Consider the following 23,526-nt stretch of genomic DNA (forward strand, 5'->3'; position numbering starts at 1 on the left):
GCAGGTGCTAACCTCCCCCTTTCTTCCTAAAAGCAGGAGCTAAAGCTTCATGTGAGCCCGGCTGGTGTGGCCCAGTTGGTTGAACATCGTCCTGTGCACCAGGAGGTCGCTGGTTCAGTTCCCATGCCTGGGTTGTGGGCTCGATCCCCAATAGGGGACGTGCAGGAGGCAGCCAATCAATATTTCTCTCACTGATGTTTCTCTCTCTCTCTCCCTCTCCTTCCCTCTCTGAAATCAATGAAAACATATTTTAAAAAATAAAATAAAGCTGCATGTAAGTCACCCTTCCTGCACCAGGAGGGAGGGGTCAGGCCAGAGAATCTGAGCAAACAGACCTCAGTAAGTAACTTGTCTTCCTTTACTTTCCACAGTTGCCTCTACTCAACTTGATAGAGAAATGCTTGGGCTTATCCCCGTTGGGTCTTCGCTTCCTGTGAGGGCTCCATGTCACCTAAAATTTATGTTACATAAACCTGTTTGCTTTTCTCTTGTTAATCTGCTTTTTGTTACTAAAATGGGTAGAGAAATATTTCCTCCCTACAAAGCCTGGGCATTGATGGCTGTTAAATAATTATTAAATGACTATCTCCCTCCTATCCCCAACACACACACACACACACACACACACACACACATACACACCACCACCATCGTTTGGGGCAGGGCTGGAGCAGTTAGCTCACAGGCCACGTGGACATGCTCTGGGCTGGGAGGGTCACAGCTGGAACAGAGATACAGAGACAGAGAGAAGCACACAGAGAAAGATGACAGGAAGAGAGAAAGAGCAAGAGAAGGGGGGAGAGGCAGAGAAGGGCAGTGGGAGGAAAGGACCTGCTGAGGTGCGTGGCATGTGAGGGAGTGCGTGGGGGGTGTGGACGCTCCCTCGGGGTCCTGCAGGCAGCTGTCCGCTCTCAGCCTCCCTCAGGGGGGTGAGGGATGGGAAGGCCTCAGCTCCCAGGGTAGAACCCACTAGTCAGGCAGGTGAGGGGTGTGTGAGCAGTGGGACTTCACCTGATTTACCAGAGGGTGTTTGACGTGGATGTGGACCCCAGAGCGAGGCCCTGCTGTCCCGGCCACGTCCCTCAGGTTGCAGGAGCTGGGCTTCCTGGTGACATATGCAGGAGATGTCCGTGGACACAACAGACCTTGTAGAAACACGCAGCCACATGGTAAAAACACATCCTATTTATTTCTGTACCTAAGTTTGGGACAAGTCAGCACTAAACATGTAACAAAACAGTCATCATGGCTGGCAAATCACAGAGGCGTGGCCCCTGCCACCACCGCTCCTGGTCCTGGAGGTCCATGTAGTGGTGGGGACAGGGGTGGGGGGTGGGGCGCGCGCGGGGATGTCTGTGGCAGGAAGCTCATTACGGTCTGGCGTCTCCCAGGCTCTCCCTGCTTCTGATTCAACTCATCTGGTGGGGGTGGTCTTCTCGGGCAATGTCCACACCAACCGGCCTCCAGCACTGGCCTCAGAGCTGCAGGCCCACCTGCCGTGCCCCAGCCCCACCCTGGCGCCTACCTGGGAAGCAGGGTGCAGCCTCCACCCAGGCTCACAGGGGGTCACCTGTGACCCCTGAGCCTAACTCTAGTATCACTCTACATACAATGTGTTACACAGGAAACAGAACTGAGGATCCCATTATACTCACCCTGCATCTGGGACACATCTCTGTGGGGCCCCACCCGGGGACCATCACCCACGGCCTGAACTGCCTGGAAGGTGGGCAGACACAGTCCCAGAGGGCTCACCTTGTCTGAGGCCCACGTGTGTCTGGGCCTCCGCATGGGACGAGGGGTCTGTGTGCTCCCACCACAGTGGGAGAGGCTGGGCCGCATGGGGTGTCAGTGCTGGACGGAGGTGGAAGAACCATACAGGAAGGACGAAGCGGAGGCCTGGCCATGCACAGGCTGGGCTGGGGGGGGGGGGGGCATGATGGGAATGACTTCAGGTCCCAAGGGGCGTGTGACCGAGAATCCCGTGGCTGGGGGCCGTGTGTCAGGAGCGCCCAGCTTGTGTTTCATCCTCAGACTCATGCACAGGTCCAGGCTGAGGTTCCTCTGCCTGGAGGAGCCACATCCCATCCAGGTCTCAGAGCTGTCAAAAGAATGACCCTGTTACCTCCCCTGGCCTCCTCACGCCCATACCACATGTGGGCGTGCACGTACAGTGCGATTGAAACTTCGTGGCCCATGCGCAGAAGTCGGTATTTTGTGGAAGAGCCACACTCAAGGGGCCAAAGAGCCGCATGTGGCTCGCAAGCCGCAGTTTGCCGACCACTGACTTAGATGATTTCACATGTGTTTTGTGGAAAACAGTCTATTTTATAGGCACAAGGGATTCACATGGACTTGCAGACTTGTCATTGGCTCTGGGACCTACACACACACAGAAGGTGGTCAGTGCAGGGAAACTGTGGGAGGCGGTGGGGATGGTGGGAGGGGTGGGCAGGGGTTCTTCGGAGTCTGAGAATGGAGCTCAGGCCGAGATGTCTCCTGCACGCCTTTGTGCCTCCCCCACTGCCCACCCAGAACACCGAGGCCTGAGATCTTGGTGGAGGAAGCGGCTTCACACCCAGGGAACCTGCCGCCAAGTCCTCCTGACGATTGGACTGTGGCTCCCACCCATGGCAGTGGTGCCTGTGCAGCACCTCGTGCCTGCTGCGACGTGGATTCGAAGTGTGCGTGGAATTCCAGCACGGAGCATTGGGCAGAATGAGTGACAGCCTTGTCTGAGGACAACTGCTGGCGAGCCACAGGACACGGGCAGGTGGGAGTGGGTGTCAGGGAGGCCCCATTCTCAGGAGAGGGTGCCAGGTCCCCTTGAGACACTGCTGATAGGGGGTGCTCTGGAGGACACCCTGGAGGCAGGGCGGGATGGGTGGTCTCCACTGCCTTGGCTGGGCCTCTGGGAGAGACTATCTGCAGCAGGGGCTGAGGGCCTGGCCCTCCTGTTGGACAAAGGCCTGAGCTCTCCGAGTGGCCAATGCTGGCCTCTTGAGTCTGCCAGTCACCAGGGGGTTTAGGCAGCAAGACCGAAGGGAGGTCAGATGGGAAGATGGAGAAGCAGGGGAGCAGCCCTGCCTGGCTGGTGTGCCCTCTAGTGGTGCTGTCAATGCCGGCTGTGCGATCACAATTTGGAAGCATCTGCAACAGGCAGAGACTCAGTCAGGCAGCCTGGGGGTGGCGGGTTGCCCAGCGCCTTAGGGAACACGGTGGGCGATAGAAAACCCCTGGTCCATTGGGGAAGCTGGGAAAACCGTTACTTACGGAGTGTTTTGCCTGCCACTCAAACCGCTGTCCAGACGCCGAAGACCTGAGGGGTGTTGTTCTGACAGAAAGGGAGGGAAGTCACTACAGCGTCATTGGGTCTCACCAATGATCTGGGGCAAGGGAACTAAAGACTCGTTCCCTCGACTCTCGGCTCAGCGCACCCTTAAAGCCGGACCTTCCCTTCTGACGCTTCCAGGAGGCGGTCTGAGGGCCTCTCTCTAGCCCTGGGGATGTGCCTGCAGACGCACGGGGATGACGTGGGGTGGGCGAAGGCACTGACCCCACAGGCCCAGCACGTCCTGCAAGAAGGCCTCTTTGGAAAGGTAACTTGTGTGCTGACTGGCCCCTCTCTTGGCCATGTCAGTGCCTCCCCTTGAGGAAGAGGTCTGAGTGCACATTCCGGGCAATGTTTGGGGCCTCCTCCTACAACAGGCTGGGCCCCAGACACCCTCCCAAGATAAAAACTCACATTTGTATGAATTGGGGAAACACTGATTTGCCAGGTATGTGATCCCTTGTGGGCGGCCCAGCATCACTTGGGCAGGAGCTGACTGCGCCCTAAGCACCTGGGCCTCTCGTGGGGGGGGTCTCAGAAGAGGGGACACTCACGGTCGTGGTGAACTGGCCTCCGTCAAGCTGTGGCTGCAGGTCCCTCGGTGGAAGGGGGGGAGATGTGCTCTGGGGGCCCTTATCGGAGAACAGGGGCTGTGACAGCCCAGGTTGGCCAGGGCTGCTGTCCCCCGACTTGCACTGGGAAGACTCCAAGTTCTTGGCACCTGTGGAGAGGAGTGGAATTAGGGCAGGTCCATCAGGGTGAAGCTGCCAGGCCTCTTCTATGCTCAGGGGCCTCAAAGCCTGTCAATCAAAAGCTAGGTGTTTTCTGCTCCATGTGCGAGCTTCTAGCAGCATGTGAGGCTGGGTCAGAGCAGGATGGTGCGGCAGGAAGGTAGACACCACGTATGCTCATGGACAAGTGTTTCCTGACTCGCTTCTCTGAGTCAGTGTAGCTAATAGACCAGCGTGGGCAGTGCCCAGACAACCTCTCCACCAGTAGGTGGTCTCCAGCTCATGCTGGGGGCTCCGTAACCACTGGATATGCAAGTCAAAGGGGAAGCAGAAACTGAGACCAAAGAAGGCCCCAACCCTTAAACAAGGAGCCAGAACAGGACAAACAAGACCTGACACCCTTCCCTTCCCCTCTGCACCCCCCCCCCCCCCCCCGCCACCATCTCCCCTGCAGGACTGTAGGGCCGGCCTCGCTGAAACCACTGGGTCCAGGCCTGGGGTCACTCCCCACAGCTGAGACCGGTGTTCTAGGCCACTGCCTGGGCAGTCTCAACCTCCTGTATGGGTGGCTGGTGGACTTCCCCTGTAATTCTCTGCAGGATCACGAGTGCTGTTTGGGCACTGAGCTGAGGATGGCCAAGATGAGCCCTTAACACAGGCCCTTCCACCTTGTCCTCACATCCGGGCTCCCCGGCCTCAGACTCGGCCTTGACTGGAGGCTGCGCCAGCCCAGATGCGAGCTACTTGCGGTCCTGGAGCCAGAAGTATGAGTCCAGGAAGTGCAGTCGCTCTGGGCTGGCAATGCCACATGTCCCCATTGTACTCCGGGGGCCCAGCCTGCAGTGGCTGCTGCTGGTTCTGATCAGGTGTGCAGCACCTGGCCACCTGTGCTCCCCGGCAGGGTTCACGCGCAATGCCTTCCATCGGGCACAGAGATGGCTTGGAGTCAGCTGCAGAGCCCTCAGGTGTTGTCCTGCTGGCAATGACACATTTTGGGCTTGGGAAGGTGCTTGTCCCAGGCAGTGTGGTTGAGGATGGGCTGCATCTGGGCAGGAGGCCACATGCCAATAACCAACCATGGTGAATTCCAGACACACCCCTTCCTCCACGTGGAAGTTGTGCAAAATACTGCTTCATTGGGATGTAAGCGACATAAGAACGTGCACACCTCTAAAGTACAGACATCTTTGGACATGTGTGTGCACCGTGAGGTTACATGTGTATACACCAGTCAGAAAGAACATGTGTGTCGCTCACCAAAAGCTGCTGGTGCCAGTTATGTTCAGTGTGGTCACTGACACGCTGAGCACAGGTCCACCTCTGACCAGTCAGCCCTCTGTTCTTTGTTCCCTCTTCTTCTTTCTCTACATTCTTTGGACTTTTTTCTTACAGTTTCATTTTGTCTCCTTCGTTGGTGTTTCAGCTGTCTCTTTGCTTTACTTTAGTGCAGCGGTTCTCAACCTGTGGGTCACAACCCCTTTGGGGGTCGAATGACCCTTTCACAGGGGTCACCTAAGACCATCGGAAAACACATATATAATTACATACTGTTTTTGTGATTAATCACTATGCTTTAATTATGTTCAATTTGTAACAATGAAATTGGGGGTCACCACAACATGAGGAACTGTATTAAAGGGTCGCGGCATTAGGAAGGTTGAGAACCACTGCCTTAGTGGTTGTTTTGGGTTTTATAAGATCACAATTTGCCTTCAAGTGATGTCACTCAGTTCACAAACAGCACAGAACCCCATGTCTGTGGACGCTGTGGTCCGACAGCTCGCGGATGTGCCCCTCCTCCTCTCTGCCTCTCTGTGTTTCACTTTGGACACTCTCCACTGATGTGTCTTCAAATTCACGTAACATTTTCTTCTGTTACCCCATCTGGGCTCATTTTCATCTCAAATATTGCAATTTTTGCACGTCTATATCCTTTCTTGCTGTTTTCATCTCTTCCACGTCATTACTTAGCTTCTTAGACATCAAGAATGGTTATAACAATGGTTTGAAGGCCACAATGGATAATTCTAACGTCTATGTCAGCTTCGGGCTGGTTTTGCCGGGTTGGTTATTCTCATTGTGGTTTGTTTTCTACTTCTTTGCTTGCCTGTTGCTCTGATTGGATGTCATAGAATGTGAACTGACCTTCTTGGGTGCTGGATACTTATGTGATTCTATAAATCTCCAGGAGCTTGGTTCTGGGATGTAGTGAGGTTACGTGGAAACGAGTCCTCTTGGGTCTTGCTTCATGATCTGGTGGGTGGATCGGGGGCAGGGGGCAGTTGAATGCTCCCTCCTCCTGAGATAGGCCCTTCCAACGGCTCGCCCAGCACCCTGTGAACTACATATGTCCCGTCCAGCTGGTGGGATAGGCGCCCATGTGACTGTGGAAGGTGCTCTCTCGGCTTTTCAGAGGTTCCCCAGCTCTGGGGGTTCTCACGTCTGTGCTGACCACGTGATTTGGATTTTGGAGGGGGACCATCTGTCAGGCTCCCAAGGCCTCTTGCTGCACAGGCCTCACCTACCCCGTCCTGCAAACCCCGCCACCTAGGTCTCCTCCACACAGGGAGTGTGTGCACCATGTCCGGGGACACTCAAGGCAGAAACCAGGGCAGCCACAGGGCTCACCTCATCTTTCTGCCTCTCAGGGTCACTGCTCTTTGTTGTCAGATGTTCTGTGTTTTGAAATCTCTCATTTTATATATTTCTCCTGGCTTTGTTTTGTCTGTGTGGGTTTTTTAAAATTTGTTTTAAATCTGTCCCGTTACTTCATTTTGGGTGGAAGTGAAAGGTTGGTTTTTTTAAAGTAAAAGAAACATGCTAATTTGTTTGAAAACACTGGAAGTGTATAAAATCAAGCGAAACAAATGAACTGGCCCCGAACCACATCAGTTGTCAGAGGCTGGAGCGCAGGCGGCCACAGCGCACAGTGCACTCACGTAGTGCAGGCTGGCTCCCCGTCTCCTGCTCCGGCTCGTCCTCCTCAATGCAGGCATGGACGTCGTGCGGCCAGGGCCAGTGGGCTTGGCTGGTGGACACGTGCAGGGCGGCAGAGGACTGGCTGCTGGAGGAGGAGGTGCTGCTGTCTGAGATGGTGGAGTGCGGTCTCTTGAAGGGGGTGGGGTGGTTGCAGGCAGGCACAACTGTGGATGCGTGGGCTCTTGACTCTGGAAGGAGACAGAAAGCAAGTCGTTGGCCCCTGCTTCAGAAGTGCAGCCTGGATGCCAGAGCCTAACGGGGCCCTCAGGAAGACTGGCCAGGTTCTCTGCCTGTAGCAGCCGCCCTGCTAAGTGCTGCCCTGGCGCTCTGGGGCCTGGGTTCCCGCTGGCAGGGCAGAGTGCGGGAGGGCTGGGGCCACCTTACCTGTTCCATTCATGTTGTACTCGGCAGCTTGATCACTTAGGGCTGCGTCGCTGGGCTTGATGTCCAGGAACGGTGTGCTGCCCAGCCCCATAGACACTATTTCTTGCATTCTGAGTTCTGAAATAGAAGAATGTAGGACACTTTTCCAAGCAACTCCTTGGGTTTAATACCACCCTTGATGGTGTTCTGCACCCAACACCCTCAGTTCAGACCTGGCTCCCCAGAGTGTTGCTGGGGGGCCAAGTGGCGTCACAGTGACCTCTCAGAAAAAATGGGGTGACAGAGGCCTCCAGGAGGCACATGGCCACGAGAAGGACACACTGACAGATATCCGTGTGTCTCTGAATAGTGAGAGGAGACCTAAGCATAGCGTGAGAGTCTGATAATGAATTACTTTTTGGTAAAACTAAAAAAGAAAAGAAAAGAAAGATAACAATTATGGTTGGTGGGAGGATGTAGAGGGAAGGGCAGGAGCAGAGGAGCCTGGGGAGGGGATAGGGGCCTAGCCATGGGCCTTCCACTCCTTGTAAGGGCTGGGTCCACTCCAAGGGATTGAGGAGCCACCAGGCACCTTGAGCAGAGCTGCCTTGTGCAGCGTGAGCACATGTACATGTGTATTCATGTGGGTGCACACACGTGGGTGAATGTGCGGGCATATGTATGTGTGCACATGCGAGTTCACATGTGTGCAGGGGTGGTCTATGCTTTGAAGGAGATGGCAGTGGGGGGCTTTGGAGCATCTCCATGATAGGTTAAGGCTCTGGGCGTGGGACAGCTACTGAGGGGACAGGTGGCTGTGTTAGCCATTTGAACGTTAGAGCCTGTAGCATTCCTCAGGCCTGCAGGGTCCAAGCTGCCACAGGAAGGCCAGGTTAAGGGGTCGCTAGGAAGATGGCATTTATAGTGGCCAGACTGGATGAATGGCTACTTGTGAGTGTAGACAGAGGTGCCCCAGTGACAAAATCAGCGCAGAAGAGGTAACAAAGGGGTGAATTGAGAAGGAAGAAACCTGGTAAGGATCCCAGCAGAAGAGAAAAGGTGCCTTATTGAGGAGGGGCCCTCATGGGCAGGGAGACCACAGGCTGACCATCAGCCCAGGACCCAGTCAGTCAGGAGGCCTTGACAAGCCAGGCAGGGCAGACAGCTGACCTCCATGGCCTGAGGGGTCGGGGAGCCTATGAGGTACTGCAATGCAGGGTATTGTTTATATTTGTTTTAAGGAGAAATAAGTGTTGTGTGCTGATGGGATGGGTCCAGGCAATTCCTGGTAAACGGTGCTGCCTGAGGCCTCCCGCCTGCCCCCCCAAACCCTCTCGAGCCCCCTCACCCACCTCTGTTCCTCAGAACCTGCCGCCACAGGATCTTCCCTATCACATCGGTCCACATGGCCTTGACCTCTGGAGAGCTCGCCTGGAGAATGTAGGAGTCCTGGGATTTCCGCCGCCTGCGGAACCAGATCTCAAATTTCGCACCACTGTCCCCAACGGTCTCCGTCAAGCCGATTTCAGCCATCTGCAGTCACAGCGCGGGAGCGAACCTCAGAGACGCCCACGAACAACAGACCCCTTTCGGGCTGACACTTGACCCCAAGGCCCTTCAGGACTGTAGGCCCCTTCACCAGGACACCAAATGGTGTGGACGAGGCCGGGTGGGGGCCAGCTCTGGACAGGACGGATCAAGTTTTCACCCCATCCACACTGGCTCTCTCTTGGGGCCTCAGTTTCCCCACTGGAGAAATGGGGACAATACTGGAAGGTCTGTGGTGCCCTCTAGCTGTCAAACACTTGGTGGGGTCTCACACCATCACACTCTGACATGTTCCTCAGTGCTGGCAGGTAAGGGGTTATGGGTTTGGGCTCCTCCCAGGAGTCCCCAAAGCTCTTTACTCTCAGGGCCTCCTTTAGGGGCCGGAGGGCCATCCTGAGATCCACCAAGGGGAGGGCTTCTCTGGTATTTGCTTTTATCAAAATCCAAAATGAAGTGACTGAGGAGACACTGTTCTCCAGCCACCGAACCAGCACCCAGAAAACCTGGAAGCTTTGGGAGTCACAGGTTTTCAAAATCCAGTCAAAGAACCATAGAAAAGAACATGTACTATGAAGACCAGCAGGGACCAGCCCAACGCCAGCGGCATGAGGCACAAGGCGGGCACATTACCTTGAAGGACTGCTTGTATGTGTAGATGTCGTAGCTTCCGTCCACCTTCCTGGTCTTGCTGAACAAGATGAGATCTTCGAAAAGGAAAACATGCCTCAGGTACTTCTTTCTTCCACAGTAAACGATGAACTCATCCCGGCATCTCAGTTGTCCCTGCTCCTTCAAATTCACCTGCGGACCGAGCAAGCTCCCTCAGGGACCACTGGGTTTGATCTGAGGCCACCCTGACCTCTGGAGGCGGGTGGGGTGGGGTGAAGGCCAATCATCCAATCAGTCACACTGATGTAATGAGGCCTCCACAAAACCCCAGGAGGACGGTTGCAGAGCTTCCTGTTGGTGAGCACATGAAGATGAGGTGATGATCCACACCCTTTCCCCACGCCTTGCCCTGGGGCATCTCTTCCGTCTTACCGTTCCCGAAATGTACCCTTTATAATTAACCAGTGATCCAGGAAGGGAGCTATTTCTCTGAGTTCTCAGAGCTACTCCAGCAAATTAATGGAACCCAGGAGGGGGTTGTGGGAACCTCCTGTCTACAGCTGGTTGGTCAGAAGAATAGGTGACAGCCTGGACTTGCGATTGATCAGCATCTGAAGTGGGAAGGAGTCTCTTGGACTCAGCCTGTGGGGTCTACGTCATTGAAGGGTAGGTGGTTTCAGAAGTGAGTGGAATTACAGGATACCCAGCTGGTTCCAAGAACTGCTTGGATGTGTGGGAAAAACCCCACATTGGAACTGGGTGCAGAACCCTCCCGGTGGGGTCCCCTCGAGCCCACATTCATGTTCATCTGTGTGGATGTTACAGTACAAGCCTCTGCCTTCAATTTTACTAAACTTTCCACTTCAAAGCCCTTTTCTTCATTAAAAAAATGTTTTCACTGATGTTAGAGACAGAGGGAGGTAGAGAGAAATATTGATGTGAGAGAGAAACATCAATTGGCTGCCTCCTGCATGCTGCTACTGGTTACTGAGCCCTCAACCGAGGCATGTGCTCTCAACTGGGGCATGTGCCCTAACCGGGAATTGAACCACCAACCTCTTGATGCATGCATCAGCTCAACCAACTGAGCCACACTGGCCAGGGCGGCCCTTTTGTTAATTTTAACGGAAACCCCCCTGTTGAAGTGCTGGAATCTCACTCACTGTGTATAAATGCCCAACGTGGTGGCCCCAGGAGTTACCACACCTGAGCTGTCCCACACCATGGACATCCCTCTGAGCTGATACTCGGGGATGTACCTGCTGTGCCCCAGCCAGGCTAGCACTCTTTGTGGATGGATCCCAATGACAGACAACTTAGCATTGTCTCTCCTATGACTTTCCCTCTGTGTATGGCCCTGTCCTGGGTGATGCCTGAGGATGCTGTTTGGATCCCAGTCATTCCAATTGCTCAGCCAAGTGGACTGGGAGAGTTTGAGGGGCTGTGGGTTCTTGGCTCTTCGTGGTTTGTTGCTCTGTTGTCCTCTTGAAACTCTTGTAAAACATTTATCTTGCTTTCCTTAGCTGGTTTGGCTCAATGGATAGAGTGTCGGCCTGCAGACTGAAGGGTTCTGGGTTCGATTCTGGTTAAGGGCACATGCCCGGGGTTGCAGGCTGGATCCCCAGTGTGGGGCATGCAGGAGGCAGCTAATCAATGATTCTCTCTCATCATTGATGTTTCTATCTCCCTCTTCCTCCCCCTTCCTCTCTGAAATCAATAAAAAAATAAATTTATCTTTCTTGTTGAAAGTATTACAGATGCCCCCTCCCCCCATTGACCCCTACTCCCCAATCCCACCTTCTGCCCAGGCCTTCACCGCACTATTATGTGTGTCCACAGGTTAGAACGCTGCTCTTAGCAAGGTGCCCACATTTTCACTGTGATCTGGAAATTCTACAGCCGTCCATCTGACAACCAGAGACAAGGAATCCTGCCTAATCGGGATTCTCCTCTTCCTGCCCATGTGGTCTTGCCACACCAAGGTGTGGGGGATGTGGACGCCAGGACTCGGCCCCCTAGTAGAGACCAGCCTGTACCTGGCCAGGCCAGGCCTCAAGCCCAATGGCCCAACTCAACTTTTATGCACCCAGTTGTTTTCAAATAGCCCTGGTGCCTACAACTGTGCGGCATTCGGAGCCCACCCGATCTCACACCCTACCGCTGCTGCTCCAAAACTGGACACCGAGCTCCTCTCTGCTCTCCTCTCCCCCTTGGGTGGGGGCTTCTAGGGGGTCTAAGCTTTGGGGACATCCCTAAAGAGAAGTTCTGTGCTCCTGACCCCAGGCATGCCCTTCCCCTTGATCGACCCAAAGCCCTGAACCACAAGAGCCTGTTGGGGCCTCGGGGAACTTACGTGGCAGCGGCGAACAGCATCCAGGGCCAGCAGATCGTTGCCGTGGCGCAGCTGGAAGCGAACCATGTCCTCGGCGGCCTTCAGCTCCGCCAGCTCCTGCTCGTGGGTGGGGCAGCGCCCGGCTTCCTTGACCAGGTCCTGCAGCAGCAGGGCGTACTTGCCCATGCGCTGCACGGGCTTCAGCAGATAGGAGGCCAGGTCCATCTTGTCGCCCAGTGCCTGCTGCTTGTCCTGCAAGGGCCGGGGGACAGGGTCAGTTTGGGCCAGGCCAGGGGTGGTGCAGCAGGCTGGAGGGCTGGGGGATGACCTTGAAGAAGGTGAGACCGTGGCTGCAGAGCAGGGCATCCGACTGGGGCTTGTTCTTGCTGTAGAGCGCGTACATGCCAAACTGTTCTTCCTGCAAAAAGGGGGGGGGCATGATGCACCTGAGCGGGGGCTCCGGCCAGAGCCTGGGCCGCGGCCCCAGCCTGCAGCACAGTTTTCAACACCGTCATGAGAAAAGGGTCATGAGAAAAGGACACGGTGTTCCATTAGGGCCACCTCGGCTCCCCCTGCATGGTGAGTGCTCTGGTGTGCAATGCCAGAGTCCTGGATGGGTCTTAATACAGAGTTAGGGGGAAGAGGCATGAGGAGCACTCACAGGGCGGGCAGGGGAGGAGCATGGGAGTGCTGAAATTTATCAAAATGCAAAATGAAGTGACTGAGGCTGTCTCAGTGACCATTTTTGTTAATGGTCAAGAACCAAAGTTGTCCAAACATTTAAAATTCTTATAAATATGAACCACTAGAGGCCCGGTGCACAAAATTCGTGCATGGGGGGGGGTCCCCTCAGCCGAGCCTGCACCCTCTCCAATCCGGGACCTCTCAGGTGATGTCCCTCTCTCAATCCTGGACCGCTGGCTCCTAATTACTCACCTGCCTGCCTGGTCGCCCCTAACTGCCCTGCCCCTGCTGCCCTGGTTGCTCCTCACTGCCTCTGTGTGCTGGCCTGATCACCCCTGCCTCCCGTTGCCGGTCAGGTCGCCCCCAACTGGCCCCCCTGCTGACCTGGTCACCCCTCACAGCCCCTGCACCAGCCTGGTCATCCCACGCAGCTTGCTGTTCAGTCATTTGGTTGTCCCTCCCTAATTCCCTGCCAGCCTGGTCGCCCCATGCAGTCTGCTTGTTCAGTTGTTTAGTCGTCCCTCACTAACCCCCCTGCAGGCCTGGTCGCCCCATGCAGTCTGCTTGTTCAGTTGTTTAGTCGTCCCTCACTAACCCTCTGCTGGCCTGGTTGTGGGCAGCCATCTTGTGAGTGCGTGAGGGTTAATTTGCATATTACCTCTTTATTATACAGGATTATACAAGTTGCACCTTATGGCTAAGAGTGTCCTTTCAAAAATAGCTGAAAAGGCACAATGTGGACTTTCTGTCATCCATGGAGTTTCTGGTGGTCACTTGTATTTAACACCACCGAGGCAAACGTGTCATTGCCCACAGCACAGCCCAGTGCCTACAGCAGTGCCTCGTAGCTACTCGTTGAAAGAATCTTCTTTTCAGGGTGAATTAAGAATTTTATCAGAGACCCCAACAGGGAGCTATTCCATATTCATGGTTGAGAAGAGACTTAGCAAAGAAGGGCAGCTCCCTGTCTGTGCACCCCGACCAGGTGCTCTCAGAACTCAGGCTGGTCCTGGGGCCCGTCTGGAGGGGAGCTGGCTGGGCTCCAGGCAGGAGGGTGTGAAGGGACCGTGGGCTTTGCTGTGCAGGAAGCAAACTGATTTTGGGAGTTCTTTTTGGCTGATTTGGTGAGGAAGTGGGGCTGTCGATAGAATTAAGTGGCTGATGTGGATGAAGCCCCCAGCACCCTGTGGCTTTCAACAAGGGTGCTGCCAGGAGACCTGGGAGTACCATGTCTGTGCTGTTGGACCTACAGGCTTATTGTCTGCTCTGGGGACACATGTCCTAAGCCTGGACTGCAGGCTCCTGATGGGCTGGAATGAGGGTGGGCTCTCCAGACCCTGCTGCTCCGAGGGCGAGCACTGACTGCCCACCACAGGGGGGACTTACGTGTCTCAGAAACCCGCGCCCGGCGGCCAAGGGGCAGTGCCGGTAGCGCTCCAGCTCTGTGAGGAAGTGCTGTTGGTGGAAGTTGTAGAGCTTCTCCAAGTTCCCAAAAATGATGCTGCGCTTCCCTCGCAGGTCCGGCGGCAGGTCCACTCTTTCCATCTCTGGAAAATAGTTGTCGACGACATATCCTAAGGACCTAACATACTCCCTCTCCGTGGAGATCATCTCGGCCATTATGTGCTGCAGGCGGCTGCTGGAAGACACAGAGCGGGCGGGGTGCTGAGGGATGCACATGGGTGCACGGACGGGAGACGCACGGCTCAGCATCTTTCTGGATAAGATTTCTGTCTTTGGCTGTGAGTAAGGTCAAGCCTGCCCCACATCCGAGTCATGCTTTGCTGGAAGCCAATTCCAGCATGTCAGCAAGGCTGAATCATCTGGAAATGGCTGAGGGCACTTCCCCAAACCTGAAAAGGATGCATAAATGATTGCTTGCTGCCAGGCATTTCAGTCTACATGTTATTGCCTCCTACTGGCCAAATACCTGAACAGCCGTAGGCAGTTTCTCCCAAATCTGACAATGGATTCTGTATACTAAACCCTGGCCTTTGAGATGTATATCTACCTTGCTTTAGGACAATTTGTGTTAATAAAAAGCAAGGGGTCCAGAGAGACAGTAGAACTTGGTTTCTTTAGCTAAGTCTTCTCTGGCTCCCCAAAATGCCTTCCAAAATTATGTTTCGTCTCTGGACTCTTTATTAATTTACACACAGCGCCTTCTCCAGATTCCTGAACCCCTTCTAGATGCTGGATCAAGACCCCCAGCATTAATGCTTGGTTCCCGGGAGCTGCTCCCCTGACGTAGAGTGAGAAAAGGTAAGAGGTACAGGGGAGAGGTGTGTGTTCCCATGTTATTGGTCATGGCCTTTCCAAATGAAAATCCTTTAGGAAACGGAAAAGGGGAGACTCGCAGGCTCCCTGACCGAGTCCTGCGGGTTCTCATTCCCAGGCAGCCTGGTGAGCGCCTGCTTGGGGGTGGTGGGGTGGCTCCAGCAATAAGAAGACTTGACTCTCAGCAGTGAGCCCCGTGCAAGGAAGGCTGAGCTGGAGATCAGTGAGAAAATGAGTTTCTGATGCACCCCGACTGCTAAGCTATCAGAAGAGATTTCTGAAAAACAAAACAGCTTTAAACTGTAGTGACGTCCCACCCAGGGGCTGAGGAGAAGCAGCTGGAGCAGAGGACACCACGCAGGGCCTGGGGCCCAGGACAGCGAGGAGACAAAGCGGGGGAAGGGCTCCTGGCACTCCTTCTGTGTGGCGAGCTAGCACTTACGTGCCACCCATCAACTGCACCAAAGGCACTTCATCAGGGAAACCAGAAGGGGTCTGTGGTGGCCTGGCCCCACCCCCTAATAGCAAGGCACGTGCTTTCTCCCTACTTGATAGCATCCTATTGTCAACTTCCTTACATTACTTAATCCTAATGACACTAATGGCGAATGGCAAGGTGTTTTTTTTTTTGCCTGCTTTACTTTTTTTTTTTTTTTAATTTGGAAAAAAGTTAAAAGCAAATAATGATGTCAATACACCTGTGGTCAGAAATGTTCCTGACTGATCTCGCTTGAGACCTGGAGAACTCGAGCCTTCCCCGTCCCCACCACACATACCAGAATTTATAAACACTTATTGTTTCTAAGAAGGCAGCACATCTGGCCAGCCAGGGCACCGGCTGCCGGGCAGCCTGGACGTGCCCCTGGAGGTGCCCCTGGTGCACAGCACAGGCCTCGGAGAATCACCTCCTACCAACACTCACAGAAAACAAGTGTTCTCCTTAAATGCTCAGACACAAAATTAAAGGGAGAGTAGTCTGGATAGTTGGACCAAATTAAATGGAAACGGACTCATGAGGCTGTAATAGCTAGAAATTTCTGGGGAAATGACGCTGATCAGGTGACAGGAGCTCCCCCTGGACACCTAGCAGGTCTGGGTCTTCAGGAAAGATGAGTTTGGTTTAATCATCACCCCCAACCCCCGGGCCCTGGCATTTGAGAAGGACTTGCTCCCTCTCTGGGTATAGCATGGACTCCTCGCTACTAGACCCTGGGGTGGTGGGTCTGTGGCCTACGAATGGTGGGAGAGGAGACCTGTCCCCAGCGGCAAAGGCAGGATGGCTTTCCAAACCTGCTGCCTTCCCCACCCAGGATGTCCATTCCGGGTGACCAGGGGCAGCTCTTGTGAGTGGACGGCTCCACCCCTTCGTTCTGCTGCCCTGGAACTTTCTACATGAGCACAGTGGAGCTGGAAGGCCATCCACAAACCCGCGTTACCCACTGCCACCTTCCCATGGAGTCCAGCCACAGGGAACACCCCCGCTGCTCCTGCCACTGTAAGAATGAGCCCTTTCCCTTTAACAAGGCACACTGTAACTGCCCTAGGTTTAGAAACTTAAAGGTGTGCTTCAGAAGAGTATTTTGTAACCATCTCAGTTCAGATGAAAGCTGCTTTGCATGAGGAGGAAACACAGGATAAACCAGCCAATAAACTGGGATGCCCCGCCTCCAGGCTGCAACGCTCGTTGGGAAAGCACACACAGCACAGCGGTGCTGTGACACCAGACCAGTGTCACTGTCCGGCATGGGGGGGGGGGGGGGGGGGGGGGGACGCGGAATTCCTGCCATTTTATCTAAGCAGTTAATAAAAAGCATCATTTTACACACATCTCAAAGATTAACAAGTTAAAATGGACGTCTATCTTCATTTGGGCAATACATACACAGGTACATACTTCTGACCAGGGCGCTTAGAGGCTTTTTAAAAAGCAATTTTTAAGGTAATTTCTTGGTATTGTGGGCTTGATTTGCTTATTGTAATTTTCTATAAATGGGCTCCAGTAACTAGACTTGGTTGTTCAAACATCAAAGTGGGTGTGCCAGGTCACCACATGCTGTGAAAAAGAAGGCATTTGCAACGATTCTGTTCTGAACACTGGAGATAGTCAACATCTTGCTTAAGGTCAAACACGAGTCTGTCTGGCCTGGACAGGTCAGGGTAGCCTGGAGGGATATCTATTTTGCCGAGCAAATGTAATGGCTTTGCATTTCTACATCCCCACTGACCACTAGGCCCTAAGTCTGCAGGGTGTCCACCTCACCTTCCTGCTGTCCTCCTCCTGTCCTCCTCGGAGGAGTGGATCCTGGAGGGAGAGGACAGGCTCCGGTTCCGAGTGACCAGGGGGCTTTTGGCATGTGGCCTCAGGGGGGGCTTCTTCTCTGAGGCCACCGTGCTGGCCACCTCCAGGCCTTTGATGAAGCCCCCAGTGTGGGCTGGCCAGTGGGAGTCCCTGGGGCTACTGTCAAGCTGTGGCATCTCTGAGGTGAGTGTTTTCTTCATCATTTTCTTCAGGGGCTGTTTCCTGTGGTGGATTATGGGCATCTGGATGGGCTCAGAGGAGCAGGTGGAACTGTCGTCTGGGGTATGTACACTTGAGTCCAGGTGCTCACCGTCCTGCCCGCAGAAAGTGACTTGTCTGGGGAGGCTGAATAGCAGTTGTGCCCGCTCCCCAGCGCAGCCCTGAGGGTCCGTGAGGGGGGTCCAGGATGGCTCTCGGAGCCTCATCTTGGCCCCTTGGATGAGCTCATGCTTCAAGGGCCCCTGGTCTGGAGGGGTGGCACCAGGGCCCGGGGCAGCCTCAAAAAGGGCTTCTTGGGAGCAGAGGTGCATCTGCTGGCACTGCAGCCACAAGGCGTGCCACTGCTGCAGCGCCTGCTGGCTGCCCAGGCCCAGCACCGCCACGCTCGCCGACACCCCCCCGGCATCCTGGGGACAGCTCTCCAGACACTTGGCCACCAGCTCTGGGCCCAGAGGTTGCAGGCACTCACCGCCGTGCAGCATTCCCCTGTTCACCTGTGCAGCAAAGGGGGGTGCAGGTCAGTACAGTGACGGACTCGCACAGCCCAATGGCTCCGCAGGCCCCACCCAATGGTGTTCTGCCATCCAGGCACCCACATCGCGGAGCAGGGTGAGCCAGGCAGCCAGAGTGAGAGGAACATCCCTCTGCCCATGGGGGCAGCTGCCATCTGGACTCACCCAGAGGGCTCACACAAGTCCTCCACAGCCCCAAGGGCACCGTGACGGTGTCCCAGGACCAGGGGATGTCTGAGAAATCAGTTATTCCACATCTCCGCCTGGTGCGGGGGCCCGAGAGGCACGACAGCAGGCAGAGATCGCCTGCCTCTGCCCTGCCCTGTGCTGGCCTCCCATGACCCCTCGGATTCTGTCAAGAGAGGCGGTGCTCCTGAGGGCTATAGCCCCAGGGTCCCCAGTGGCTAGGCAATTCTAGGGTGCTGTGAGGTCACAGCCGTGTGCTGTACTGTGGCGATTATTTTGGGGACCTTGGCAGTAAGTGGACTTTTATAACTGAGCTGGTAAACAAGCAGAAAAGTCCACATGCCCATTTGGCCCATGTGTTCAGAACAATGAATGAACTCTTCATAGGTCTCCTGAGAACCAGGGGCGTGGTCTGACAGGAGTGCTGGCCAGCTGTCCCAGCGCCCCGCCCACCCAGACCAGCAGGGGACAGCACTCACTAAATGTCCGAGGCGTAAAGGACGAGGGCAGCACACGTGGGTCCCCGAGTGGAACTCCGCTGGGTCTCTTACCGCTAGGCAGAACTGGGAGTGGCAGGCCCGCTGGGCCAGCTCTCCCTCCGTCCGCTCCTGGCCGGCTGTGGTGCTCAGATACCCCCCGGCGTCCTGCACCGTGTCCTCTGTGCCCCTCGAGTCGTTCACTTCCTTCAGCTGTTGTCCTTCCTGACGGCACTGCTGGAGCCCAAGGAATCAACCATCAGCACAAGCTGGGCACTTACTCTGGGGTCCCGGAGCAAGGGCTGGGCTGCACCCACCGTCGGCCTGGGGTGCCTGGCTCGTAGCTCCGGCTGCAGCAACTTCACGTTCCCAACAGGCAGCAGCTCCAAAGGGCTTGGCCACGTCTCCTGCTCTCTTTCAAACCATGCTTTGATCTACGTGGGAAAAGAAGATTTTACTTTCACACGTGTGAAGGAGTCCGGCTCCGAGACTGTGGAGGAAGGAGGCGTCAGGTGCTACCCCGGGGGCTGGCTCGCGCGTTCTGACACTCCTTCTCCTGATGCACACATGGCATCTCACTCGAACAGGTGAGTAGCTACATCACAGTGAGGGCCACAATGAAGGCTCCAGTTTACAACTATTTTCATTGCTTGGAACTGGAAATTGAGATCATTGAAAAATAGATCCAGAACTCTCAGTGTTGAAACTTCTTACTACGCTAAACATACCCAGGGAATAGTTTTCAGGCTGGTGGTGCTTGGACACCAGGGCCTCCTGGGAGTGACAGAGGGGCCGGCGGCAGCCCTGCCTGCACCTGACAGTGTGATGAGGTCCAGGTTTTCATTTTAGAGACAAATTTCATGGCACTATCTCGTGGTTCAGACTGGACATGTCAGAGGGAAATGCTTCTTTCTCATTCACAGTTCTCACTGGAGAGCAATGCCAGGGACCCCTGGCTGTTAGGTGCCCAAGAAGAGAGGTCTGTTATTAAAAACAGCGCGATCAGGCTGCACCATGACCTCAAGGACTGGATTCAGTGCTCCCAGTTGTACAGGCAGAGGAGAGAGATCAGTGGACATTCTTTGTGGGGAGAGTCATGGAGAAAAATATCAAGACAAGAATTCTATTTTATCATTTGTTAATTTTTAACATCTTTATTGTTGAAAGTATTACATATGTCCCCTTCCCTGCCCCCTCCCCCATTGATCCCCTCCACCCCACCCCCACCTCTCACCGCAGGCCCTCACCTCCCCGCTGTCTGCGTCCATGGGTTATGCACGTATTCATACAAGGTCTTTGGCTGATTACCTCCCACCCACCTCCCCTCCTAGATTCTGCACTCTGTTCCATGCGTCCATGTCTCTGGATTCACTCCGTTCATCAGTTTATTTTGTTACTTAGATTCCAATATGAATGAGATCATGTGATACTTGTCTTTCTCTGACTTATTTCACTTAGCATGATACTCTCCAGGTCCCTCCATGCTGTCTCAAAAGGTAAGAGATTCTTCTTTTTTACGGCTGCATAGTATTCCATGGTATAAATGTACCACAGCTTCCCCCCCCCCCCCCCCCCACTCATCTACTGATGGACACTTGGGCTGTTTCCAGACCTTAGCTGTTGTAAATTATACTGCTATGAACATAAGGGTACATACATTCTTTCTGATTGGTGTTTTCAGGTTTCTTAGGCTATATTCCTAGAAGTGGAATCACAAGGTCAAATGGCAGTTCCATATTTAGTTTTTTGAGGAAACTCCATACTGTTTTCCATAATGGCTGCACCAGTCTGCATTCCCACCACAGTGTACTTTTCTCCACATCCTTGCCAACACTTGTCCTTTGTTGATTTTTTGATGGTAGCCATCTGACAGGTGTGAGGTGATACCTCATAAAACAAGAATTTTATAAGGAAGCACCGGTGATGTCAGAGCTGCCGGTGGGGAGGAGCAGGAAATGGACAGGATAGCAGAGGCCTCTCAGAGGTGGAGTGCGCCCTCCAATCATGTGAACAAATTTAATTCTAGTTGGTTTGAAGATTTAAATGAGAAAATTAAAACCATAAAGGTCGTACAATGAGATACATTAGTTATTCTGTAACCTTAAAGTACAAAAGGCCATTTCAGTCATAAGCAAAGTTAAAAGACAAATTATAAACCGGGGAAATTATTTGCAACATAATGAAAGGATCAGAAGAAGTGACACAATGAAACTATTACAAACAGTAGAGAAACTGGCCAAGTGCAAGAAAATGCAGCTTATTAAAGAATAAATACAAATAACCAATAAATGCATGAAGACAGAGATCCACTACAGCATAAAATCCCAAATGCAAACACTGGTGAGATCCTGAACTTGTACTCATCAGATTAACGTGACGATAATCCATGCTGGGCACGCTGGCTGGGGCCACTTGCCAAATGTGTAAAAACAGTGCTGAGCTGAGGAATTTGTCCACAGTGAACAACCCAAAGAGTGAGAGAGGCAGGCATAGTGATGTTTATGACAGCAAAAAGCAGGGCTGCTTGGGGTACTGGGCATATAGCCCACCAGACAAAGCAGGTCAGAAGCAACTGTGTGCAGCATGATCACACTTAAAAAAAAACAATCCTCACCCAAGGATGGATGGATGGATATGTGTGTGTGTGTGTGTATGTGTGTGTACGTATGTGTGTGTGTGTGTGTGTGTGTGTATATTAGCGGCCTGGTGCACAAAAATTTGTGCACTCGGGGTGGAGGGGAGGTCCCTCAGCCCAGCCTGTGCCCTCTCGCAGTCTAGGACCCCTTGGGGGATGACCACCTGCTGGCTTAGGCCCGCTCCCCGGGGGAATGGGCCTAAGCTGGCAGTCAGTCAGACATCCCTCTGGCAGCCCAGGAGCCCTCGGGAGATGTCCACTTGTCAGTGGGGAGCAGGCCTAAGCTGCAGTCAGACATCCTTAGCGCTGCTGAGGAGGCGGGAGAGACTCCCACCACCACTGCTGTACTGGCAGCCATCAGCCTGGCTTGTGGCTGAGCAGAGCTCCCCCTATGGGAGCACACTGACCACCAGGGGGCAGCTCCTGCATTGAGCATCTGCCCCCTGGTGGTCAGTGTGTGTCATAGTGACCAGTCATTCCCAGTCATTTGGCTGTTAGGGTCAATTTGCATATTACCCTTTTATTATATAGAATAGAGGCCTGGTGCATGGGTGGGGGCCGGCTGGTTTGCCCTGAAGGGTGTCCCAGATCAGGGTGGGGGTCCCTCCCTGGGGTGCCTGGCCAGCCTGGGTGAGGGGCTGAGGGCTGTTTTCAGGCTGGCCACACCCCCTTCAGGGAGGGGGGTCCTGTTGGAGTGCCTGGCCAGTCTGGGTGAGTGGCTGATGGCTGTTTGCAGGCTGGCCACAGCCCCTTCAGGGTGGAGGTCCCCGCTGGGGTGCCTGGCCAGCCCGGGTGAGGGGCTCATGGCTGTTTGCAGGCTGGCCAAGCCCCCCCAGCGGGGACCCTGACCCCATGAGGGTGTGGCCATCCTGGGTGAGGGGCTGATGGCTGTTTGCATGCTGCCTATGGCCCCCAGCCACCCAAGCTCCCAGTGGAGGCTGGCTGGAAGCAGGTATCTGGGATTTATTTATCTTCTTGAAACTTTGTTGCCTGAGTGGAGGCCACAGCCGGCCAGGGCAGGCAGGAAGCTTGGCTTCCTCCATCACCGGGGCAACCAAGCCTCCTGCTTGCTCCAGCTCCGTGGCTGCTGGCCGCCATCTTGGTTGGGTTAATTTGCATATAGTCACTCTGATTGCCTGGTGGGTGTGGCTTAGGGCATAGCGGAGGAGCAGTCAATTTGCATGTTTCTCTTTTATTAGATTAGATATATGATTGCTTTTTGGAGAGAGGGGAAGAGAGAAACATCAATCAATTGCCCATTGCACCCCCCCACCAATATCATCCCCTGTACACACCTGACCTGACTGCGAACAGAACCCTTGAATCCTTTAGGTGCTCAGGAGGACCACTGGCAAAGGAGGGACCCCCAGCCCTGTGGTCACTGGGGCCAAAGTGCTCCGAGGAAACCAGAGGTGAACAGGTGTCCAGTGAGATAAAACAGGGCCCAGACCAAGGTCACCAGCAGAACAGAGAAGGATCCTCTACTGCAGTGGTTCTCAACCTGTGGGTCGCGACCCCTTTGGGGTTCAAATGACCCTTTCACAGGGGTCGCCTAAGACCATCGGAAAACACATATATAATTACATATTGTTTTTGTGATTAATCACTATGCTTTAATTATGTTCAATTTGTAACAATGAAATTGGGGGTCACCACAACATGAGGAACTGTATTAAAGGGTGGCGGCATGAGGAAGGTTGAGAACCACTGCTCTACTGCAATGCATGAAGGGAAAGACATGAAACAGTGCCTCCAAAATCCGGGAGGGAAATTTTAAAGCTACCGTGAAATGTGAAGGTGGAAAAAGACAGTCAGATATCCAAGGTTTCAGAAATTTTCATCCCACCATCCCTTTTTCTGGAAAGTCCTGGTGGGTATTCTGTTCAAAACAATAGGAAAAAGAAAGAAGAGGAAAATCTGGCGTATGGGAAATAGCAGTCCCCACAGGACAGAGAGGGGACTCCGCAGGATGGAGGAGAAGGAAGCAGAGACTCCACAGGGCGATCCACAGGTCAGAGGACCCCAGGCAGGGCAGCCCCTTCAGCTTGGGGTGTCCCAAGTCAGCCATCCTCCGGGCTGCCACCACACAGGGTCCCGGCGAGCTGGCTCACTCCTGTCTGTACCTGCCTTGCCCTGGCTGTGCTGATGGTCTCCTGTCTCTGCCCCCTGCTCCTGCTGGCCCATGACTGGAGCTGGGGTTGGTTGTGGGGAGACCGAGGAGGGGAAATAGTAGCCACACCCCATCATGCCTGCTGACCACCCTGGGGCCCCCTGGCAGTGGCAATCCTGCCCCCTGACGGCCCTGAGGTGATCTGACAACTTGAGGATCCAGGGACATTTTCCAG

At 54.2% G+C, this 23,526-nt stretch overlaps 1 protein-coding gene across 2 annotated transcripts in view; it reads right to left on the reverse strand.

Moving 5' to 3' along the window:
- Positions 1-1,186: 1,186 nt before the first annotated feature.
- PLEKHG4B (pleckstrin homology and RhoGEF domain containing G4B) overlaps positions 1,187-23,526 on the reverse strand; it is a 39,625-nt gene continuing 17,285 nt past the window's right edge. The window contains exons 10-22 of one of the 2 annotated variants that reach the window (XM_070412005.1): positions 18,864-18,980; positions 18,622-18,783; positions 17,115-17,866; positions 13,964-14,216; positions 12,222-12,311; positions 11,915-12,145; positions 9,583-9,753; positions 8,757-8,937; positions 7,426-7,542; positions 7,002-7,229; positions 3,886-4,052; positions 3,274-3,334; positions 1,187-2,101 (exon numbers count right to left, since the gene is read on the reverse strand). In XM_070412005.1, the coding sequence (XP_070268106.1) occupies positions 3,293-3,334; positions 3,886-4,052; positions 7,002-7,229; positions 7,426-7,542; positions 8,757-8,937; positions 9,583-9,753; positions 11,915-12,145; positions 12,222-12,311; positions 13,964-14,216; positions 17,115-17,866; positions 18,622-18,783; positions 18,864-18,980 (2,511 nt within the window). In that variant the 3' untranslated portion in view covers positions 1,187-2,101; positions 3,274-3,292. Of the gene's footprint in view, positions 2,102-3,023; positions 3,151-3,273; positions 3,335-3,885; positions 4,053-7,001; positions 7,230-7,425; positions 7,543-8,756; positions 8,938-9,582; positions 9,754-11,914; positions 12,146-12,221; positions 12,312-13,963; positions 14,217-17,114; positions 17,867-18,621; positions 18,784-18,863; positions 18,981-23,526 lie in introns of those variants that run through there. The other variant, XM_070412006.1, reaches the window with a different exon arrangement.

Source organism: Myotis yumanensis, unplaced genomic scaffold, assembly GCF_028538775.1.
Source record: "Myotis yumanensis isolate MYYU_CA2020_CCGP unplaced genomic scaffold, mMyoYum1.0.hap1 SCAF_4, whole genome shotgun sequence".
NCBI classification, from domain to species: Eukaryota; Metazoa; Chordata; class Mammalia; order Chiroptera; family Vespertilionidae; genus Myotis; species Myotis yumanensis.